This window comes from Myotis daubentonii, chromosome 6 (assembly GCF_963259705.1).
Source record: "Myotis daubentonii chromosome 6, mMyoDau2.1, whole genome shotgun sequence".
Lineage (NCBI taxonomy): Eukaryota > Metazoa > Chordata > Mammalia > Chiroptera > Vespertilionidae > Myotis > Myotis daubentonii.
In genome coordinates, this window is record NC_081845.1 from 10649125 (window position 1) to 10674376 (window position 25252).

The 25252-nt window shown below is 42.4% G+C and overlaps 1 protein-coding gene across 2 annotated transcripts in view; it reads right to left on the reverse strand.

Moving 5' to 3' along the window:
• Window positions 1–2820: 2820 nt before the first annotated feature.
• Window positions 2821–25252, reverse strand: part of UST (uronyl 2-sulfotransferase) — a 264853-nt gene continuing 242421 nt past the window's right edge. The window contains exons 8-9 of one of the 2 annotated variants that reach the window (XM_059700100.1): window positions 9220–9499; window positions 2821–3573 (exon numbers count right to left, since the gene is read on the reverse strand). In XM_059700100.1, the coding sequence (XP_059556083.1) occupies window positions 3465–3573; window positions 9220–9499 (389 nt within the window). In that variant the 3' untranslated portion in view covers window positions 2821–3464. Of the gene's footprint in view, window positions 3574–6425; window positions 9500–25252 lie in introns of those variants that run through there. The other variant, XM_059700101.1, reaches the window with a different exon arrangement.

Consider the following 25252-nt stretch of genomic DNA (forward strand, 5'->3'; position numbering starts at 1 on the left):
GCCAGGTAGAAGGCTGCAAGGACTGATGTAATGCCCATGGGGAACCCTGCCTCTGAGGATGATGAATAGAGGAAGGGGTGAGCAAGCATGGTGGACTCAACACATCCAAACTGAACTTCTCTGCCCACTAAGTCAGCTCCCTTACCCCATCGTCCCATTTATGTCTCTGGAAATACTTGAGTTAATGCTGTGTTTTCTTTAGCTCCTTTTGGTCCATTCAACTCAACAAATATATACTGAGCAACTTTGGGCAGGACACTATTTTCCACTGATTAAAATCAGTCATGGCCGTCATGGTGCCATCTTCAAGGTCTGGCTTCTACCTGCTTCTTCTGCAGGCTCATGGCAGCTTATACCCCAGAGTTGCCTATATTTCTTCACTCATTATATAATCTGAGGCAGAATTCATTCAGCTGTTCCTCGTCTTCTGCACACCACCCACTGGCCACGCACACTGAAGAGGCAATAGGCAGGGAATCCAGTGATACCATTCACAGGATCAGCCTCTCAGGAGATAGGGAGTACTGAACAGGAGAGGGGAGGGCAGAGGGAGAATAATCAGCTCCCCTGCTAATTAATTTAGAAAAAGAAAAATAATTTCCTCATGTTCCTCTCTCATTCCGAAATGTCTAAGGGTGCCTCATTGCCCTTAGAGTGAAACAAAAAATTATTTCAAAATCCTTGGCAGTCAGGTTCAGTCTTCTGTATTTTTGAATGCCTCCTCGCTCTGCCACTGGATGTGCTACCATGGGCTCATTATTTAACTTCACGAGGCCTTTCTTCCATTATACAAATAGGTGTAATACCTTTATTGCAAACCTGCTGAGAGGGCAGAGTGATCTTCTTTGTGCTTTAAATCTGCCCTGCTAGTTTCTGCAAATTCCATGTTCTGGAGTGGAACAAATCCTACATGAAATCTCCTTATTCAAGTCATCATTGAGCTCTCACCTTCTCCATACTTAGCCCCCATGTGAGCTAATGAATTCTTGTATGTTAGAAAACACGAACTAAGAGTTATCTGAGTCTTTTTTCTAGTTTGGGCAGCCCTGGTAACAGGTGATTCTTGACTTCTTCCTACATCCTTGTTTGTTTCATGTACTCACTTTGCACTCACCTTATAGCTGCCATGGCAGTATTGCTTAAGGCAGTGGTTCTCAACCTTCCTAATGCCGCGACCCTTTAATACAGTTCCTCATGTTGTGGTGACCCCCAATTTCATTGTTACAAATTGAACATAATTAAAGCATAGTGATTAATCACAAAACAATATGTAATTATATATGTGTTTTCCGATGGTCTTAGGCGACCCCTGTGAAAGGGTCGTTCAACCCCCAAAGGGGTCGTGACCCACAGGTTGAGGGTTTTCATGACCATCAAATCGCCACAGGAGTCTGCTCTTGATTATCGAATCGGAATTTCAATCATGTTGTATACAACACACTCAGGAAAGGTGATCTGATAAAGGCTGATTTTAATAATACTATAGTAATTTAAAAATAATAACAACAAAACTAAAGCAGGTTACACAACCTGGAAAAGATAATAACTCACGGATCTATTGACAGTGTGTATGTTGTGTTTTAAGTACATGAGCCACGATTTCCTTCAGGGCCACATTACTCTCAAGCATGGAAGGAAAATAAGCAGATTTGGGAGAGAAGTTAGGTTTGGAAAGATCTTGGGATTTGTTGAGTAAATTGTTATGGGTACAGCTCCCCCTAGTGTACTGAACAACACAGGTACCCTGATGTGCAAAAGCTGAGCATTCTCTCCAATCACCAATCTTACCTGAACTTGGGGTGTCTATGCTGCCATTGTTCCCCTACTGTAAAACCTGCCACAGGCCGGGGAAGAAAAAGGGCAGATGTCCTTTATCCAATTTGATTTGAGCATCAATTGTCATGGAAGTAGTGAACGAATTAGAGAACCCAAGTAATATTAAGAAGTACAAAAACATTTTAAAACGAATGTTACTCTCTCATGAGGTAGAGGAATGTGCTTAGGGAGAATAAGCCAAAATGGAAGGGTGATTCTTTGTGAATTATTTTACTATAAATGTTATTTGCTCCATCTTGTACTTAACAAAATGTAAGCATCTGCAAATACATTTTCCTCAAGCAGGATACACGGACCATTTGGAAGACTAAAAATGGAACCATACAGAGCAGAAGGAAAGTGGCTATAATGGGGAAAATGACTTATATTAAAGCAATGTTTCCCAGAGCATAACCTCCAGAACACTCTTTCCCCAGGATGTTAACGGGTCTTAACAAGGGTTTCATGGCAAATAGTTTTGAGAAATCCAGGCTTCAATAAAGATAAACTGATTTTTTAAACTATTGTACTCCTCCAAATCCTTAGTGTGCTCTTAAAATACCACAGTACGGCGCGACAATAGACTTTAAGCTGTAGCATTTCTCAACTTGTTTAACACAATGACTATTTTTCTCCATTTGTATCTCATACACCTGGTTTGTGAATCATCCTTTGGGCATATGCACTGGATTAGAATTTCATCCACCTTTCATCAAAGGTGGGGAACAGATAGGAAAGTGTGCCAAGGAAGAAAGAAAATAGTAAATTTGATGCAAGCAGCAAATAGGGTGGCTGTACGGAAGTTTGCGGTGAGTGTCATAACTCCCTTCTTATGCAAAACACTAGTAATGCCACATATTAAAGCCTCAACCCGTGGCTGTCCTATAGTAGGGTCGGAGGGATGGGCCCTGCCGACCACATCACTAGTCCACAACATCACTGTAAGACTTCTGCCACAACACAGTGATGGTGCTTCTGAGAATGAGAAAAAGGACTCCAAAAAGCACAGGTTTTGGACGTTTATTAAGACTTTTCCTTGTACACAACCTGTACTAAATTGCATGGGTGTTGAGGCTTCTTATAATGAGCAGAATCACAGATACACAGGAAAACCTGAAGGAGGTTGGAGGAAGCCTGCATTTACTAGAAACTCTGGGGTAAAGGTGAATTCTGTAACTCACAGTTAGATAAACTCCTCCCAAATGGAGTGTTAGAGAAAAGTGGGGATCCACAGAGTGGTTTGTCTAGGATAGTGGCATGGGGTAATATAGGAGGGCTGTTTCCCATGGACCCTGGCTACACTGGCATAATACTTGCAGATATGGGGGATTGGTGGCATCAGTGGGCCTGGATTTATATGTAATTCTAGTCTTTCTTGCTTGGGACACAGCATTTTGTGAAGAAAAAAACCGAATATTTTTCAGCCCCAGGATTGTGGTTTTTAGTCTCTTAGCATATGGGGGTGGAGGGAGGGACAAGCTTTATCCCAGAAGCAGCTCTTGGTTTTCAATGGATGTCCCATTTTCTTCCTAAGGTTCCAGCTGCATTGACTTCAGGCATGAGGAGGTCAAGTGATTCACTCAAGCACCCAATGAAACAGACCAGCTGGGACTTGAACTTGGGGACTTTGCCGGCGCATATTCCTTGCCCTAGTCAGTCAAGCGCTCTGCTTCCTGGTTCAGCTGCCTCCGTGTTTGCACCACGCAGCCCGCAAGCTGTGTCTGCCGCAGCCTGTCCTCCGGCTGTCTCTGCTCAGGACTGGAATCAGAAGCGTGTTACAGGTCAAGTCTGAACGTTCTGGCAGTGCATGCGAGGCAGATTGCTCCATGCCTGCTCAAAGCATACAGTGTCTGGCGAGAGCCAGATTGAAGATAGCTAAATTCCCATGCCAAGATTCCAAAAGGAAAAACTTAGCTCACATTTTTCCCTTGCACGGGGATTTTTCTTCCCCTCCGTTCTCCCCTTTTCTTTTTTTTTCTTTCTGAAAAGGGAATCCCCATGTTTACACACTGAAATCCAAAATGCACAAGTGGTCAGTTGACAGCTCTGTGACCCATGAACATCTGTGGCCTGGGTGTTCCTGGGAACCAGCAGTGCTGGGAGCTGGGAGTCAAGCCCGCCCACCCTCTGCAGAAAGGAATTCTCAAGTGAGTGAAACTGTCCGTGAGCGAGGAGCCCTCGGGCCCAGTGATCCTAGTTCTGCTTTTCCAGGGGCATGTCTGCACTCGACTTCACCTGGTTTTACGAGCTGCATATGACTTTCTTTTTTTGGGATGGGGCCATCTGAAATGCCTTACAGGAAGTAGGACAGGAATCTTCATTTTGCCTTTAAGAAAAATAAAACTCTACAATCTGAGATGGGTAAACTCGGTCTGATCTGTTTATCTAGAAACAAGAACCTCTCTGTGTCCTTTCAGGAGAGAGAAAAATCTAGAGATAAACATATTTACTTTGACATCTCTCTCTGAGGACTTATGCAATTGAAAACCAATAGGGCCTCCTGTGGGGAAGGGGACCCCACAGCCACCAGCCCGAGGAGAGCCACATGGGGCGGGGGCTTCAGTGTGGCAGGTGGCACTGGGTGTGGCTGACTGTGCCTCCTTGCCATTGTAGGTTCTAGGACAGTAGATGGACCCTGACTATATCAACATCTTAAAGTTTTAATTTGGTAGGTACTCACAAGTTAATCAAACCCTCAATGGAAAAACAGTGTGTAATGAACTTACATCTCCCATCTGGACCTTGATCCCCTCTTCTGTAACTGAGGGAATGGACGAGGTAACTGCTGAGCCCCACAGCAGCTCTAAGGGTCTGTGATCTCAGGCTGGCTTTTCTCCTACTTGGAGGTTTGTTCCTCTGTTCTAACTTTCCTGCTGTGATCTTGGTGTAATGGGCTGCATTGTGTCCCCACAAAATTCATATGTTGAGGTCCAACCCCCAGAACCTCAGCATATGGCTGTAATTTAAGATAGGATCTTTTAGAGGTAATCAAGTTAAAATGAGCTCTGTAGCATGGGCCTTAGTCCAATATGACTAGTGTCCTTATAAAAAGGAAATTTGGCCCAGCCAGTGTGGCTCAGTGATTGAACGTTGATCTATGAACCAGGAGGTCATGGTTCCATTCCTGGTCAGGGCATATGCCGGGGTTGTGGGCTCGGTCTCTAACACGGGGCATGCAGGAGGCAGCCGATCAATGATTCTCTCTCATCATTGATGTTTCTCTCTCTCTCTCTCTCTCTCTCTCTCTCTCTCTCCTCTCTCTCTCTCTCTTCCTTCCCGAAATCAATATTTTTTTTTTAAAGAGGAAATTTGGACACAGATATGAGCATGACAGAGAATAGTCCTTGTGAAGAGAGAGGGAGGAGCCAGCCATGGACAGGCCAAGGCGAGAGGACTCAGTGGAAATCAGCCTGCTGACACCTTGATCTCAGACTTCGTGCCTCCTGCACCGTGAGAAAATAAATGTTTATTGTTTAAGCCAGTTTATGGAACTTTGTAATGACAGCTCCCGTAAACTAATACACAGGGTCACACCACAATGACTTGTGTGTGAAAGAAGTTCCATGTGTTTTCCTTAACAGACTCTTAATCTTGATTTTAGCTAAAATAGTCTTTTCTTTTGCAGAATGTTCAAAATACTTTTTTTTTTAAATCGGTTTCTTTGTCATCAGATGTGAAGTAAATCATTTTAGTAAAATGAATCCTCTTTCTTTTTATTTGAAGGGAATTTCACAATTTTGATCCACGGAACAATTTTTCTGAATGGTTGTGGCTCATCATTTTGCCTTTTACGAAATACTGCCAACATCTATAAAATTAATCTAAAGCCAAATAGTTCACTGGACCAACCCACAGGTAACAGGACAATTTATAAAGAACTTCAGACCAAACAAGCAACTCCAGAGGGGGTGTAGTCCAGGTTTTGTTTAGTACTTTTGCCTTTAAAGTTCATGCAGAGTCAAACATCACATGACCGGGCTACAGAACAACAAATTGAGTGATAAAGAAAGGTAACCATGCATCATTTTGCGGTTTAAGACTCTCAGAGATTCTTACTTGAAGTACAGCATGTGATGACCTAAATGGATTTCTCTTTCATTTAGTACCAAGATTTCTATTCTTTTCATGTACAAAGTAGTCACGTGTATTTGGTATGTCGTTGGAATTCAGTATCCAGAAAGCACGGGGATTTCTCTCTCTGCAAGCTTCCTTTGATGCAGCAGTGAAATTTCTGAGGGACAGCATTTCTGGATCAAAACAGCTCACTTGGGAGGTGAGGATCACCAGCTTTTGAGGCTCCACACATCTGAGAAAGAGATCAGCAGGTGGCACATCCCTGCTTTCCCAGTCATTGCCAACTTGCTCAGAGGTTGACACCTAACCAAACGGCGGGCACAGCAATCCAGTCAGCAGCTGTTTAGTGATTTATATACACAATGAGATGAATGAAAGACTAGCTTAATTTTTTCAGCCAGTTTTTGTGTGTGTGTGTGTGTGTGTGTGTGTGTGTGTGTGATCTAATTGTAAGAATGAGAGTCTACAGATTTTTCAAAATACATCTTTCTAAAAAATGACATCTTGAAGAAAAAAGCTTGGCCAATTAAAGAGACTGAGCAACTGCAGGCACTTTTATTCCAGGTATCCACAGAATGGAAAAAATGTCAACTTATTTATATTCATTTATTTACATGGGTAATGAATAACTTAAGGAATACTTCATCTCAAACACAGATTGCTTTTATTTCAGCTCAGCTCATGTTTCAGTCCCATATATATTTTTCAGTTTCCATCAATGTCAAACACCATTTTTTTCATTCTTCTTTAAAAAAAAAAAAAAGATTTACAAGCACTTTTACGGCACTCAAGGAAAGTGGGCTGCAGGTTCATAATAATAATTTTCCTTTTAAAAAACATCCATCAGACCAAAATAAAATCATTTTAATTAACTCCTTCCTGAGTAACTAAAACCTTGGAATGTGCTGAAAGGTTATAATAAATAAGGCAGTCAAAGATCAACCAGCTTAAAATGTATTTTTTAAATTAAACTATGTAAAATGTACAATATATTTCATGAAGTACAAACTGTGTTGGGCACAGGGCCAAAGAAATGTTGTCATGTGTGCCAAATATACTGATGAAGTGCTTTGACTTTACGGACCTAAAGGCTGTTTGTTGCGACAAAATAACAGTAAGGCCCTGCAAGTCAGTCAGCATCTTTTGTTGTGATGCTATAATGATCACTGCTGACAAATGCCTTTGAACACACAGGCAGAAGGGCTCCTGTGAACTTGAACTCAGAGATACGTTTGTCAAATGGCCAATTGTCCCACTGTCCTGACGAGAGCAGAGAACTCTCAGCCAACTCAACTGTATTTTCAGAGGGTGAGATGGCACAGTGTGTAAACTAATTATCATTCTCTCTATGCAGTTTCATAGAAATGGCTCACAACGTACCAGGCGGCGTTCTTGTTCTTGTTTTGAGAAGCGTAACTGTTCTTCGGGTTGCTTTTTAAAGTGTATCTAATGGCAGGGCTCTGGTCTCTCTAAATGGGACAAAGGATTCTTCCTCTTCTCTTAGAATTGACCACAGTTCTACATTCCCCTTAATCACTTCGCTGCCCCAGTTCTCTGAGGCCGAAAGGAGGCCCAAATGCTGGACTTTGTGCCTCTGCGGTACCAGCCTTCACTGGACTCCTGCGGGGGGAGCCTTCTTAATGCATCTCATGATAAAGTAGCTTTAGTGCGCACTTGACAGGTTCCAAATGACTTGCTTTATATCTTGGCGACTGTCCAATTTTAGTGAACGGAAAGAAACACAATTCTATAGAGACTTGTTGGTTTCTGAAAGGTAGAAAATGTGTAGCTTGTGTAAAGTCAGAGTCTTATCTACTATTAACTATTCCCAACTCACACTCTGCTAGTGCTCTTGAAGGGCTGGCTCTAGGGGAGAAAAAGTGAAGGAGATAAAATTTGTGGCATGTGTCCTGCCCGCCACCACCACCTGCACCCCTGCGTCTCAGCCTAGGAGGACATGGGTTTTTCAGTGGAGGAGGGGCAGTTAAAGACGAAAACATTTCAGAATCTAAGACATAGGCTTCTAATGACTGAACCCAGGCCTCATGGATAGCTGGCAGGTGATGGCAGTGGGATGGGGAGGAGATATTTTGGAGGCACGACACTGCCCGACATCTACTCAGATCGCTTGGGGAGCAGACACCTACTCATAAAACTGGCCGAGCCGTCTCTTCCCCAGAAGCTCTTGCTTCTCCTCTTCTTGCTATCTTAGGAGGGTTCTCAGCAGTGAGCTGCTTCCAGAAGAAATGGGACCATAGTTTCCCTGCCACCTGCACACAACTCAGGACCCCCTTTTACCAAAAACAGGCACCTCTTAAGGGGCTAGAAGGTGAAAGATACCAGCTACTCTGAGACCTCACTGGCCAGGGTGTGCCTGGTAGATGGTGCACTGCCTGTGGTCAGACTTAGAACTTCTACTACGGGTTAAATGTCAGGGCCAAGCTGGTTCCTGGGTCCGCAGTTAAAACAATGCTGGGGAGAAATTCACTTCCTACTGGGTGCAAAGGCAGGGCTGTACCTTTTTCCTATGCCACACCACCTCCAGGGCTGATTTGTCTTGCCTACACTCCTCCATACCCAGCAGATAAATTCTTTTCCCTGCCATGCTACTTTGAAATCTGTCAGAATGGTGCTTGGACATGGAATGTCTGAATGGAACTTGCCATGCACTCTGACCTTGTGAGATACTCAAGGCTCTGGGCTGGATGGGGGTGTGGCACAAGCTGACTGGCCCCTTCAGAGATAACAAGTATGCTGCTCTTGCTGCAAGTGTCTCCTGAGATGGACCAGAGGCAGAATCCTGGCCATGTGGGTAGAGACCACTAACCCAGGGGCATCCTCTCTTTTGAAGTCCTGATCTGTCCTACCTTCTCCTCTTAGGTCCTTCCGGAATGGATTCCCTGGTCTCTGAAGTGGTTTTGCATTTCTAGCGAAATATACAAGTCTGGATGTTTCCTACCACTGAGGTAATATTTCTACAAGTCATCTTACAAATGATAAGTTATTGGGCTATGGGCTGTATTTTCCCCCTTCTCTCATTGAACTGGAGGGAAAAAGCTATTTTATGATGAGATGCCTTATGATGGAGTCATCTTAGCATAAGAAGGAGGCCAGGAGCCAGAAAAACACAGAATAAAATTAAACAAATAAAACCCGCAAAACCGGGCATCTCCCAATGACCCCCAACCTGTGGGAATGTTTTGTTCTTTTTAATGCAGCCGAGCATTAATTTAGTCCCTTCAAGATTTTTCTTCCCCAAACAACAACAACAAATCTTTCTGGAAAAGAGAGATAAAGCCACTGGAAGCAACACAGGGCTGGCAGCATCACCTCTTATAAATATCTTCGAGCCACTTCTCGTCATCCTGTTCCTCGTCGCCAATGGGCTCCTCGGTTTCCAGCGGAGATGGGATGAAGAACTGGGGCCTCAGAGGGGGCTGGCTGACCTGCGACTTCAGTCCGAACTTGCGCTTCAGCAGGTGGAACTGCTCTTTGACGTAGTGGTAGAACTCGTACTCGTACCTCATTCGCTGGTAGAGAATCTGCACGGCCTCTGGGGAGGGGACAGTTTTCCTCACGGTCACAGTCATGTTTCCAAGTTTCCTGTGCTCTGCAAAAGAACCGAGGTGCACGTGAGCAATCGTCTGTGATGCTTTAGCTTAAAAGGAATAATGGTGAGGCCTTGTGTGACCTGTATAATCCTGGCAGCTCCAAAAGAAACTCAACAGACAAGGAATAGAAGGGAAAAGCGTTTCCAACAATATTTGGAAAGATTTCACCATACTCTAGGTATTAGTATCAATGTTAGTGGGCGGAACATAAACTAACATCCTTTTCATGAGCTATGCAATTTGACCACAATTCAATTGTTAACTCAAGTTATACATTCTTTGAACAGCAAAAAATTTACCCATTCTTTCATCTTTTATTTCCTGTTATATCTGGAAAGGGTGTTGCTTTCAGAAGGAAGCAAAGACAAAAGCTGTCTCCCCACTTTCTAATCATCTTGTTTTTTTTTAATCTTAAAATATTGACAACTATGAATGATAATTTAATTTGATGCAAACCCACTTGCATTTTACTACTCCAAAGGCATTTGTCAAGAAAAATAAAGGAAAGACTGTTAGATTCCTTAAATGCAATTGTACATTTTCAGTGGTTATTTTTTTATAGTGGTAAAATATGTAACTAAAATTTGTTTAATTTTATATTGATGCTGAATAACATGTTATATATGTGATATATATATGTAATATATATCACATATATATATCATATGATATATGATATATATATCTATATATATCAAAATTTTAACCATTTTAAAGTGTACATATTGGTGGCATTAATTATATTCAGAATGCTGTGCCACTGTCCCCACTATTGTCACATCCTTTCATCACTCCGCAAAGAAACTCTGTACCCATTAAATGTTAACTCCTTATACCCCTCCTCTACCTGCTCCTCATTCTGTCTATGAATTTGCCTATTATAAATATTCATATAAGTAGAATCATACAATATTTTCCCTTTTGTGTCTGGCTTTTTCACCTAACATAATGTTTTCAAGATTCATCCATGTTGTTGCATGCATCAGTATTCCATTCCTTTTTATGGCTGAACAATATTCCATTGTATGGAATTTTTTTCTTAATATATTTTATTGATTTTTTACAGAGAGGAAGGGAGAGAGATAGAGAGTTAGAAACATCGATGAGAGAGAAACACCAATCAGCTGCCTTCTGCACACCCCTCACTGGGGATATGCCCGCAACCAAGGTACATGCCCTTGACCGGAATCGAACCTGGGACCTTTGAGTCCGCAGGCTGACACTCTATCTGCTGAGCCAAACTGGTTAAGGCAAAACTTGTCATTTTTGAGGATATCTGAGATACTTTCTGAAACTTCCAATAGAAGTGCTAAAGAAGGAATTTAAAAAAGTTATCTGAGTAGTAACGGCCTCATTGAAATAAGGATATTGCTTTTCAAATGGAGTCTCTTAAAGGCACAATACACATTTTGATATATCAGTTCTAGAATTGTTGTTAAAGAACTTAGCATAGTCTTTCCTAAAATAGGTTTGTGAGAGAACATCTTATAACGTCTGTCTTCTCTGTTATAGATATTAACTATAGCTAATCTGAGGTAAGACATGTTCATAGGCTTTAAATATAGACATCCCCTTTGTGTTTTTAAAATCCAGAGTTTAAAAACATTATAGTGAAGACAGACAAGGCACAAAAAGTTTTAAGTTAAACATTGAGAAGCATAAGAAAAATAATATACTCATTTCCATATTTCTACAATCCTTCTTGGAGCACTCTAAATTGTGTGGGGTTCTTTTTCCTCACATCAGAAAAAATAAAGATTGCTGTGATTTTAGAATATATTCCACCAAAATTCAGATGTGCTCAAGTCTCTCCCTTCCTATAAAATAAAAGGCTAATATGCAAATCGACCGAATGGTGGAATGACCAGTCGCTATGATGCAAACTGACCACCAGGGGGCAGACACTCAATGCAGGAGCTGCTCCCTGTGGTTAGTGTGCTCCCACACGGGGAGCACTGCTCAGCCAGAAGCTGCAGCGGTGGTGACAGGAGCCTCTCCGCCTCTGCAGCAATGCTAAGGATGTCCGACTGACAGCTTAGGCCCGCTCCCTGGACATCCCCGGAGGGTTCCCAGACTGTGAGAGGGTGCAGGCCAGGCTGAGGGACCCCCTCGATCTTTGTGCACCGGGCCTCTAGTCTTAAATAAAATTCTGGTCTCCATGTCCCCTTTCTTATTTTATCTTCTTTTTCTTTGCTCCATCACAACCAAACTTCTAAAAGAGTTATCTGAATTTGTTATCATAAAATTTCAACTTATACACATGACTGACCTCATCAAAACCTGGTTTATGTTCCCTCAATACCCCATTCAAATTACTCTTGCTTCCTTGCTGATAATTTGGTGAGCATTTCTCATGACTTCTATCTCTTCTTAGCATGACATCACAACACTGTTGGCCACAGGCTCCACCTTGAAACTAGCTCTTCTCTGGCATCTGTAATAGCATTTCCCTGGTTGTCCTGGTCTCCTTCTGATTGCCCCCCTTCCGTTCTCTACACCCAGTCCTCTTTTCCTGTCTGTCCTTCAAGTGCCAGTACTTCCCAGGATTCTAGTCTAGTCTTTCTCCCTTCTCCCTTCTTCATTCTCTGAGTGATATCATCCAATCCTCTACCCTTTAGTTTTCATACCACTGTGGACACAAAACCAAAAGTTTATATAAAATAATTATAGCTTTTCTGTCCTTTTGTTTTTCACAGAGCTGACACATTTAATAGGAAGGTTAATGATATTGCCAGAGGGCTATGTCATGGTCTGAAATAGGAGTGCTGCTGGGTGGGGTAGAAGAGGGCATAGAGGGGATGAATGGAGATGGAAAAAACAAAATAAAAGAGAAATAGAAGAAGCAGAGACTCAAAGTCAACCAAGATTGATGGTGAACACCTATTATGGGTTTGAATTATGCACATCTGAATGTTATTTTATTTAATATTCCCAATAACCCTGTGAGGGGTCATGACCCCTCTTTTGCAGATGGGGAGATAAAAGCTCTGGGAAATTAAATGACTTATCCAAGATCACACAGCTAGTAAGTAAATGAGAGAGATGGAATTTGAGTCTGGATTTGTGTTCATGTTGAGGTTTCCACTCACTAAATACTGGGTCCTATAACCAGTGAAGCTTTCATGAGCCTGTAGAAAATGATCCCCTTCATATGGAAAGACTGGAGGGCAGTTTGCCTTATAGTGTTAGTAGAGAATTTTTCAAGTCACATTTCAAAGACATATGGTTATGTGTCTTGCTGTACAATCATCAGTGCTATGGAAAAGTCATTCCATGGCTAAGTATTTTTGTAAAATGCCAGACTTTCCCTCCAAACAAAACAAAATTACGTGAGCTGTGGAACCCGTCTCTCTCCAGATTGCCATAATAGCAGCTCTACAGGAAGTTGTTAGGGTTTTTTGGAGGCTGTTGTTATTTCAGCCACAAAACAATCATGCTTTAAGAATCTATACTTATGATGAGCAGCCTCGGAGAAGAGGAGTAGCCCTCGGTAGGTGAGCATGTACCGTAGAATGTAACAATCAGGAAGTGAAGCCCTCATCCCAGGAGCATCTTTGGAAATGAGCAGGAACTGAGTTGAAGGGGCTCATGCCTTTTGTGTGCACAGGTGAGCATTTCAAAAGGAAGAGACAAATACAGAGCTCCTTCCACCCAGGCAGGATGGCAAGCACGCAGCCTGAGGTCTGACTGGCAGACTGTGTTATTTGGCCTGTGTGATATTTTTTTAGAATTTGACTTAGTTGTTGTAAGGCTTGGTCTATTTCACATGGAAATCTGGGTTTCTGGCTTCTCTCAGAGTGAGGCAATATTCTTCTGGAGCTGAGTATGGCTGTCCCCCTGAGAGAGGCCAGCTTTCTCCATTCTGTCTCCGACTCCGAATGTCAGCTCATTCTTTTATGTTACCTGCCTGGCTGCTACATAAATCTGAGTTTTATGTTTCTGCTCTAAAGGTTTTGAAATTCTGGGTTTCATAAATTTAAGAGTAAGTGCTTGGTGTCAAAATTAAGGCTTCAGTTAGGCCTCACTCGTATGTCTAATGTCACCTTCCTTTTTTATGCCCTGAAAATTTGTATTGAATAACTTTTTTGTGCTGACACAGGAGTTATAAGCAGTGACTAGAACATTATTGTCAGCATCATAAGTATTTTTGAGGACTGTGAGATAGCTAATATGCATTTAATCCTCAGAAAACTCCCCAATGAGGTAGGTTCTCTTATTATCACCATTTTACAGATGTGATACTGGAATTTAGTAACCTGCCCAAAGTCACACAGCTGATATGTGGAGAAGCCAGAAGTCGGGTCTGAAATAGACGACTGAGCCCAAGCTCTTTACCCTTCCTGCTGCTTATGGTTGGATGGGCTGACGGTGTAAGGGGGGAATTCCTCTTTACCACCTAGCAACCATTGGGCAGATAGGGAATTTCACTCCAGCTGGTTTGATGGCATCAACATTTCCTTTCCTTGATCAGAAATCCCTAGTGGGGATACCAAATTCAATGGGCTTGTCTTACATACTCTGCACGGCATTGGGTCTTTTATAACTACTATTTGACTATTTGATCATGTAAGGTCTGTTGTGTGTGTAAGTCTGAGAGGATAGGACAGGTTTACATATTTCAACCAAAAGAGAGAAAATTTTTAGGAGGCCTCAGAGGCATTATCAAACTTCTGAAATTTTTTCCCTGGATGTTTTCCTCAACGTCCCCACCAGTTTCATCCAGCTCTTCTCTTAAAGAAGCTTGCTATGCTGAGAGTGCTAGGATGGGGCTCATACCCCATTCATCTTTGTGCTTCCACAGCTCAGCACCTGGGGAAACTCTCTGTGCATGTTCATTGAGTGAATGAAATAAACTAACAGAAGGAAGAGAGTGTTATCAGACCCAAAGAAGACTTGGCTGTGTCTGTGAGGTGCAGACATAGCCAAGTGGGGACAAAGGTAATATCTGAATGTTCTTAATAGAAAATTCCTAAGAGACTCATGAATGTGGGGTCTACCCTCACACCTGGGATTTTTCAGCTCCCACTGGGGTCTATACATTGCAGTGTTTAGCTTTGGGGTTCAGTTGCCTGTCTGGAGTGAGAGCGTTGGCCATGTCAGGTGCTTCTGCCCCTGGTCTTTAATTAATAAGTACATTTTGGTAAAGAGAAACTATGATTTCAGGATACTTTTGATTCCCCCCCCCCAGTCTTCTTATTTACCATTAGGGATTGGACAGAGAACATCCTTAATTATTTTCATGATAATTTCAGAAAATTTCCTCAAAGTAGGCACTGGTTTTGAGTTGTGAAATGATCAGAAGGGAAAGCAAACAAAAAACAAAAACCCAACCTCTGATCTTTCTATTGTAATTGCAAAATAAAGATTGTTTTTCCATATAGACATGTCCAAAGCCAGCTGTAGGGTAAGGACTGTGTGGGGACAGATTCTTCAAGGTTCTGGGCTCTCCCTGAAGAGCAGTTGCAGAGCCCCCGCAGAGCCCCTGGGGCCCTGAACCGGGATCCTTTTTATACCTCTGACCCCCAATAACATAAAAAATATGTATTTAGTCACCCAATGCTGGTAGGGGAAAAAACAAAAACAAGAATAAAGCTGAGTTGGGTTAGCTTTCTGCATTATTGAAGTTTTATAGATAGTGGTATAAACAGCTCAAGCCCCCTTACCCCCATCCATCAGAATAGCATCCCCTGCATTTGCAGAGAGCTCCCTGGATTAATGTATTTTCACACACACCCTGCTTATCTCACACAGTCCTCACAGCAACCCATTTTACCTACAGATACCCAGAGTTTGAGAGGTCACAGACTGGCTCAAGGTTGTATGACCAGCAAGTTAGTTCTAAGACTAGAAAGTGGGTATTCCGATTCCCAGTCTAGCACCTTTTTGCTACAAATTGAGTGGAAATCTATAACCACCCACTTCTCCCTTCGCTGTGTATATTCTGGCATTAAGGGGATCGGTTGAAAAGAAGGGCTGAGTGTTCTAAGTCACGGGGAATGCTTCGGTACGTCTGGGAGGATCTGGTGAAAAACCTGCAAGCCAGCAAAAATGTTTTCAAACTGAAAGGGGCTGTGTCTTTATTCATTTTTAGTTCCCCAGCACCTAACCTCCTGGCACATAACCCTCCATAAAGGTTTGTTGATTTGAAACCTGTATGTTAAATCCATCTGTAAGACTGGAGTAACCTAAAGGGCAACTTTTGGTGTTGTCTATACATTTTTGTTTTTGCTAAATTATTTTCATAGTTGAGGGTCCTTCCTAAGCAAACTTTCCATTTCTTGGAATTAAACTTCTTTAGGATAAGCTGATATAGGAGTTTGGGATCACAGGTTGCTCTGGACAGGTAGTGGTACTTGCTTTTCTTAGCCATTTCATTGGAGAACCCTGTGTTATGGTGACAGGTCACTTACACATACTCAGCAAAGCTTAAGAAATACTGTGATAGGGGACATTGGCCACAAACATAAATACCTGAATAGAAAGACACTGTGACCTGGTAGCTGCGGGATTTATGTCACGTGTGCTATTTACTGCAGCCAGTAACTGAAGAAATCCAAACATTGTCGGGGCAAACAGGTATCTGCATGACCTAATGATACTGTTCAATCACTTAATTTGCCATCGTTTTTGGTATTTTTTAAATGCTGTTTCTCCATTAGCAAAAGAAAATGTTTCACGAAGAAGTACATTCATTCAGATCACATGCACTTGACCCACGTGCACAGGGCTTTGCTGTGGATAAAATGTAAACTGTGGTTCCTTGGCCAGTTTTGAAGGCTCCCCGGCGGAAAGACTTAGGGAAGGACATTGGGAGAACCCTCAGGAAAAGGACTGCAAAGGAAGAGTCCTACAGCCTCCTGGGAAACACAGCTCCGCCCAGCACCAGGCATACCCATCTGCACGGAATGCATATGCCCATGGAAGGCGTGGAAGGCGTGCAAGCTCTGGCTCCTAACTCATGGCCCCTCCCAAGTAAATCCTGGGAATTTAACCCTTGAATGTGGTGGTAAATATCACTTACCTGTAACCCGTTTGTATGCAAGACTGAGCAGTGACAAGCGTGATGCTCCCAACTTGGCCTCAAGCAGAGGCCACGGACAAAGTTTCTTTATTGCCCAAGATCTGGACATTTTCACAAAAGCTGTGGCTCCTTCTACCTCGGCTGCATTGACCTTATATTTGGACTGGTTCATAATTTTCAGAACTCTTAAAAGTCCCTTTAATGTAAATCAAAAGGAAATCACAGACCTGCCCCATGAAGTCCCCCTTCCCACCACTCTTCATCTGTCCAACATGCATAATGGAAAAACGATGTAGCCCTGGCTCTGGGTCAAAATAAACAATCTGGAAATACTGTGTAAACCCAGCTGCTGCACCCGAGGACAGAGGCCCCACTTTACGACCTCCGAGATGGTTAACCATATGCAAAGTAACAAAACCTCAGCGCCGGCTTGCAGTCGAGGCTGGCGCTGGGCTGGTTTCGGCATCCCCTGCCTTGATCTAAGTGAATGCACACTCCGTACCGACCAAGCCCCTGCTCCAACAATCCCAGCTTGTTTGAACCTGGTCCAACAGAGATTATGTGCAAGAAATGAATACAAGTTGAATAACAACCAGAAGAAGTGGGGCCACATTTTACCACTGAAAAAACTAAACATCGTCAAAAGGTAGCCATCAACTCTTCAGCTTCAGGGGTGCTGAGTGGCGATCAACCAAGAGGCCTTGCTGTTTTTAAAAAAATCACCCTGTCTAAAGACCGTGGTTTACTAATCTCGGGTTAGATTACAGCCAGAAATTTCTAGCACACAAGGGATGCAGCATACTTTCTCACGTGACAGGTGTGATGAAAGTCAAGGTCGGGTGGAGTGGGGCTGGGGCAGTAGTGAGTGGACGGAAAGCAGAGTCAGTACGCATCCCAGGGCCACTCCTGCGGAGCCCCACTCCATGCCGGCTGCTCCCGAAACCGTGTGAACACGATGCTTGTCACAGATAGAGCACACTCATTTCCTGAATTATACAGGGAGGCCACACAGTTCAAACACACGCCGCTCCCGGGCAGCTGCCTGCGCCGGAAATGAATGTGTGTCACTGCGGCCCACAGCGATGTGCGGGGCTGAAAGGCCGGCGTTCGATTCGCCCCCGGGTGATGGATGGCATGTTTAGACCAGCTCCTTGGAGGTATGGCAATTAGGGGAGGGGAGAACAAAAAGCACTTCATGGCTGACTTGGTGCTTGGGGTTGGTAAAGTAAACAGGGGTATTTCCCCTCTCCTTTTTTGCAATCTTCTGTTCAGATCTGGAAACATAAATAATTAAAAAATAAATCAAGCTCACTTTGAATTTCAAGAGAGCCTTTTTCTCTCTGTAGCCAAGTGAAAGTTACATAATTTACTTAAAAAAAAAAAAAAGCCTGAAAGTGCTAGGCTCCTTTGATACAAGAGAATGAAGCCTTTATAATGCTCCCAATTTGCTTTGATTTTTGGAAGCAGTAGCAGGACACGAGGAGCCAGGGAGAAAAGTGACTGACCTCTGTGGGGTGGGTCAGGAGGGCCCACAAAGGACAGGGCAATGTTGCCTTTCAAGGGAAGCCGGCAACCGGCCCCAGAAGGAGGCATGTGCTGTCCAGAAAGAGCGCACAGACAGATCCTAACCTCATCCAATGTCGAGGTGAGGGCACCCCACCAGAGGGGCTTGTAGTTATTGCCTGGGCAATCCACCTCCACACGACTTGTCCTCAGTGCCCAGATTGCTGGGGCTCAGGGCTGGTCATTAGATATTTTCCTGCCTGGCCTCCCCTTGCTCATTCATCAGCTCTGTGTTGAACACAAAGCATGATTCCATAAGAAAACTGCTAAGAGCTGAAAACCAGGCTTCCTCCTCAAAGAGGAAGCAGGCACGATAAAGAGAGAAACAAATGCATGACCCCTCCCATCACTTCCCAGGCAATGCATGACCCGGGCTTCTCTCCCAGGAGAGCACCAGAGGAGGGGGCAGACCACAGTCGGGGAGGGGGGTGTTGAAGGCCACCTTTTGTGCCCTTCAGTAGGGCCACGTGAACACCTTGACAGACAAACTGAATGTGCGATGAATCACCTGGGGAGCCGACATGGCAGAGCCCTGGAACCTGCATTTCAAAAATTCCTCACCCAAGGATATGTTTAAAGGGGGGGGGGGAGGGAGAGAGAGAGAGAGAGAGAGAGAGAGAGAGAGAGAGATCAGCTGCCTCCCATGCACACACAGACCAGGGATCAAACCCTCAACCTAGATGTTCCCTGACCAGCAATTGAACCACAACCTCTTGGTGTATGGGACTAGCTTCAACCAAATGAGGACACCTCCCCGCTCCCCCGCCCCCCAACCACCCCTCCCCCAGGTTTGGAACCTGCATTTTTAATGAGCTGTCCAGCCAAACTCAGGTGCTAACTTAGAATTCAACATGAGAACAATCACCCTCCTATTAGCATTATTCATCAGCAGGGTTTGAAGAGGCACCAGAGCCCATCCCCTGCTGTTTTACCCTCTGTGCTGGGAGCAATCAGCCGCCCTGGGTTTGGCTGCTCCAGCTGCCCTGCTCTCCCTGCTGCCCTGGTTCACTGGTCAGAGAGAACCTGCTCCTGTCTATTTACTCCCCAACTTTGGCACCAGGACCCAAATCCTCAAGAAGCTGGTCTATTTCTTCGAGAGCGTATAATACCCTGACTACACACGCAGGCTTTCCCTGACATAGCTTTTGCCGTTACAACACTGGCTTGGGCATGGCGTTGGTGATGCCAGGGCGTTCATTTTTACTGGACCAAACATTTCCGTTTGATAATATCTACGTCAGAAAAAAACCCTGTTGGAAAGGCTTACTACTAGGTGGCATTATTAACAATATGTATTTCTTTGTTGGAAATACATTTTTTATTTGAAATCATCACTGAGAAATGTGTTTTTGCTACTTTCCATACTTTGGCTACTTTATTTGGAATCGTACAGTGGAGGCCCTTACCAATCACTGGTGAGGGCATCCTGATCAAATGCATTGATTTGAACAAAAAAGACCAAGAGATCTGTCCAGTGATTCTGTCCGAATCTCTGTGGCACCTGACGATCTCATAAGCTTTGCTTATACTTCACATGCAGGATTCTTCTTTCTATTCCTCACAGCAGGCCTAGGCTGCGTCTCTTCACACACACACACACACACACACACACACACACACACACACACACACACACACGCACCTCCTTTGAGGGGAAGAGGCCCTCTCCGGGAATCACACTGTGATCTCTCCGTCTAGCCTTGATGATGTGGAAGCCAATTGCTGACACCCACAGTCACTCTGAGCACTTCACAGACGGTGACATGCCCACCCGACAGTTCGTTGTCTCATTTTTTTTTTTTTATGTTTCTCTTATTTTTTTTTTTGCTCCAGGATTTCAGTAGATCAAGCTACCTATCTTGTGTAAAGGGTTATCATAAAGCTTTTGGGCAGTTTATAAGCTTTTAGCTTTAAATCTTAATTCTTAGGAAAGTCACTTAATTTAAAAATTCATTTTTTCTGGTTATGATGCATATAAATATCGACATACCATATATGCACATATATAGATGGTAATGTTTTTGCAAAAAGATTAAGAAGATGAAATGACTTCAAGTCAAGCCACATTTATTACTGTAGTAATGTATTTCCTTCTAGTCTTTTTTTAAATTTATGTACATGAATTATATAATATATCCCTGCTACACTGTATCTTTAGACTTATATTCTTTTAAAACATAACTGATGGTAAGCATTATATTTTCCTATAGCATTAATTATTCCAAGTCATATTGTGCAATGTGGTTTAATGTGCTCTATTCTCTGAACACCTTACAGGCCACACAGCCAGTTTGCTCTTTAGATAATTGAGTTGTTTTTCCGTTTCTATGACTCCAGATAATATGATATAAGCATCCTTGTTCATAAGTGATCATGTGCCTTTTTGCTGGTCTCCCTAAGATAAATGGCAACTTTAGATATTGAGTGGTGACTCTTCTTCACATAGCTGATAAGGTTTTCAGTTCTGACAGCTTTAAGACACAATTTCTTTTGTCAGAGATCCTGAAATTTGCATAATGCAATTTTCCTAAATTTTAAGATACTATCGTTAATCCTACATGATGTCAATCTAACTATAACCTAGTTTACCTAATCTTTAACATGCAGAGGGCTTTTGGAGATCCTATATCTACTGTCTACTATACCGCACTTAATATGGGGATATAGTTGTTTATAAAATGTTTTGTGCACAACAATTTTAGTAAATTATACCATGTGATGACAATAATGACAGCGATTAAATAGCTCCTCATTCTTACAGTCCATGCACTAGGTACTCAGAACCCAGAACTGGCTACCACGGAACCTAGGTTTTTCTTTTTTATAGTTCATTCTGGATACATTTAACAGGATGTAGCTATCTCATTGTTCTTGTTGTTTTAATATTATATTTATCACAATGATCAGTCTTGATGAGTGAACCAATGGTGAGTCCCAAGAGCCAGCAACTTGGCTGTTGTCTCTGGAATGTTAAACATGGTGAGATTTTGATAAACCCTTGAAGGGCTTTGAAGGAAGTAGCTGTTCATGGAGGCCAAACATGGAGATAAGTGAGATATTTAACCTCTTGTCCAGGCATTAAGAAGTTAAGTTCATAAGAGGTGCTACTCAAAATAACCATTCCCAAGTCAGGAAAGTGTGAAATGAAGTTCCAAGGATGCTGTCACTTTCACAGGGAGGGTTTGTAATGATACTTTAAAATTAAATTTTACTTTATCTGGCAACCTATAGCATGCTGCTAGTACCAGGTTTTAGGAGATTATACATTAACAGCCCCATCACCTCCTCCTTCTTTCCCTGTTAGACGTCAGATTTTCAATTGCTTGCTCTATCACACAGTGTGCATATCTAAGAATACATCCGAAGTGCTTTGCTTTAAACAAAACCCTAAGCAAGAATAATGAGATGAACTGTCCATTTGTATTGGGTGGAGGACATTTGTTTACTTAAAGAAAGTCTGAAATTGACAGACAAATGCTAGTAGATGCTAAGAACGTCAGGCACCCATGCCTGGGTACCTGACTACTACTTTAGAGAACAGTGGTAAATGTTTGATATGCACATTTAAATACTGTAAATATGTTACAGACATACTAAAGTTTACAAATGTAATCTGGGAAGAAAAAAACAATTTTTTTACAATAAGTTTTTAAAAGGCTTGGTTGTGGTATACACTTGAGTTTGTGACTGAAACATGCCTTATAAAAGATGTAGGGGAATAGAAATACAAGTTTCTAAGAGAACACATTTAAATGATTAATTGCCTTTGGGCAGCAGTTGCTATTAGAAATAGAAATAGGGGAGGAGTGTTTCATTAAGGGAGAATAGAAATAAGGGGAGGGGCATTTTATTAAGGTAGATTAGAAATGCAACCTCTTCTGATGGGAAAAATTAAGTTTTTTTTCAACCTTTTGACATATGAAAGAAAAAAAAATGGGAGGGGCGTTGACACATCAACAGTAAGCTATACGTGAAGGTTTTTAGGGGTGGCGTCTTGAGCTGAACATTCACGGCCAGTGGCTGTGAGAAACCGCAGAACCCCTCATGGGATGTTAGATGGAGGGGGAGGACAGATTGCCAGGAACATGTATGTGCCACCCAAGCCAGAAAGTGTGCAGTTGTGCACCAGCCTTCCTCTTAGGTAAGATGGGGGGCGGGTGGGTGGTGTGAGGAGTTGCTTAAAAGGAAAGTCTCCCAATGCTGGGAAGACCATGCTGTGGCTTAGAAGCAGCCAAGAAAGAGGTGCCACTGTTTTCAAAAATGTGCTCAGAGCACATCATTAGCTTCTATCGGGATTGGTTCACTTTAGAAACAGTTGTCAAGACAGGTCAGGGCGGGGACAGGAGAAAAGGTTAATTCCTATGACATTCAAGGCATTCTTTAAACATCTCTTCAAAGGATGGAAAAATCAAAGATATTTGAAGAAAAGTCAACAAACAGAAGAGCTATAACCCATTACATCTCAGTTTTATTGGAGCATGAAATGAAGTTTCATGATGTCCTAAAAACAACAACTCAACTACATAAAATTGAATACATAGATTGGCATTAAATCCATACCATATTCTAAAATTTCATTTTGATATAATCATAGAAACTGGTTTTAAATCGTACACAGAAAGACATTTTAAAAATTTCAAGTTTCTCCTACATTCTAGCAAAACCATGCATAGACAGGCTGGTTGATTTATGACTTTCCAGTAACATTTACTCTCTAATGGCTTTTACCAAATGGTTTATTTACTTGGTCCATGCTGAGGTCACCTCCTGGCTGGCCTGTCTGCAATCATTACAGCTCAGAGTCTAAGGGACTGAGTCCCCTCACTAACTCATCTCTGGAGTTTCTGTGGGGACTGTGGGTTCTCACACAGATAAACAGGGCTTCCAGGTTCAGTTTTAAAACGTCCCTTCTTTCCCGTCATTTCTCTTTGGAGAAAAGAGAAAACCATTGAAAATTTCTGATCCACTGAATCATGTAAAGTGGCCAAGGTGCCTGGTCTTTGCTAGCTTTATGATTCTGTTTCTCCTTTTTTTTTTTTTCTTGTCTTCACTCGCCAACTTCCTCTCATGGATTACAAAAATGGATCTAGTGAATGTCACCTAAAATGTCAGGTTTTTAAAACTAAGATCTGTACAAAGTCTTTAGCTTTCCCAGTCAGTACTGGTGTCCCCTCTGGCCCCAGCGTGCAAGATGTGCGTAGATTCCAGAATTGCAAGAGGTTGTGAAGACAGTGCTAGGGTGCATATGACCTTTCACTATGAGCTCAAGGAGATGATGTGGTTGAACATCAGAGGTTGTGAAACATGTCGTGAACAGGAGTTAGCAGGTCCTCCTTAAAAACTTTTATCCCAACTCTACCAAAAAAGAGTAAATTCTTGCCCAGTTGGAGTGGCTCAGTGATTGAGTGTTGACCTATGGAACTAGGAGGTCACATTTCAGTTCCTAGTCAGGGCACATGCCCAGGTTGCGGGCTCAGTCCCAGGTGGGGGGTATGCAGGAGGCAACCGACGAATGATTCTCTCTTATCATTGATGTTTCTATCTCTTGTCCCCTCTCCCTTCCTCTCTAAAGTCAATAAAAATATATTTTTAAAAAGAGTAAAGTCTAACTTATTGCTACTTAACTCAGTCAACACTTCTTGGGTTTACTTGCGATAAAATGAGGGCCTGAATTGTTGGCTAGGCATGAAGGTGAGTGAAAGTTGCCTGGCTCTTCTTTGGGTAGATTGAATCCCACTCTCCTTTTCTAATATTGCAGAGCTCTCTGGAGCATAATAACTCGTCTTTCTTTCCTTTTTTTCCCCCTGCTAAGTCAAAGCTGCAGAGAATGGGGAGATGCTGGGCATGGTGGGGATGGGGTTAGAGTAGGGTAGGGGATCACTTCTGCTCTCAAATTTGTGGTGCCATGGGCAGGGGTGATGCATCATGGGCTGAGAGCCACCAATCCCCCTCTCTCAAGTCCATGGCAGTGATCACAGCTGGGCTCAGCCCTACAGCCTGTGTTTCTGGCCAACATGACTAGTTGTCCAAAATTCGCACTAGACATAAGCCCCAATTCTTGCACTTTTTGGCTGAAGGCTATTAGACCATTATGCCCTCTGTGTATTTCCTGAGGTATTTAGGTCCAATTCTTCAATAAGTCAATGGTTACAACAGCCCATATTCTTTGTGTGAACTTAGAACGCTTGTGAGGGAATTAGTTTCCAGTTCCATTAGTTCATCTCCTGTTTGGATAGATATATGAATGGCTATTTTTCCTAATGTACAATAAATACATTGACATATACTGCCAAATAGCTAAAATCAGTTGACATCTAAGCTTATACCTTAGAGCAGCAGACAGTGAATACATTATTTCCATAACTGTTGTGGCCCACCCCCTACCCCCATGAGCTTGGGTCTGTAGACATGAAGGTCAACAGAGCAAATAGTTTAAGGATGCTAGAATTAGAAAAAGATATAATGCTAAACATTAGTATGGGCTGTTTTCAGGCTTATTGATATTCACAGCCTTTAATCGTATCACCTCAATGATATTCCTAAGTAACAAAGGGCTTTGTAAAAATATTTGAAAGGCAATAATTTTGTTTAACAGACTGATAAGACTGAATTAATATCAAATTGATTTCATTACCTGGTCACCATTTATTTCTAGTAGATTATATACTTCAATAAATAACTTAAAAAATAAATGTTACTGAATGCCAACTCACTACAATTTTAACAGTGAGTACACCACAGAATATCTTTTATCTCAACAACTAGAAAAATGATGATAGGATCCTTAAAACATTTTCAAAGCAGTGCTCATTAATTACCTTTTTGTCCTATATGATAAACTACGGACTCTAAGCATGTTTAAGACTGCAGCAACTAGACTGGAAAGGATTCCTGTTTTTGCTTTGCTACTTTAGAAAAATAAGCCGTTTTCCTTGGATTGTTTGCTTTCTTAAATTCCATTCCCCGATTCATTAAAATCCTTATGAAAGCCAAAGTTGTTGACATGGCTAAAACCAATGGCTTTACTGTTATCCAGATACAGTCTTTGCAACCACTTCATTAAGGCAGTCAATTTTAGTCAATTTCAATTATGAAAGTCTTCCTTGCAGAAAAAGTAAACAAAGTAACATATCTAGAATATCAATGAACATCATCTCAACAGAATTTC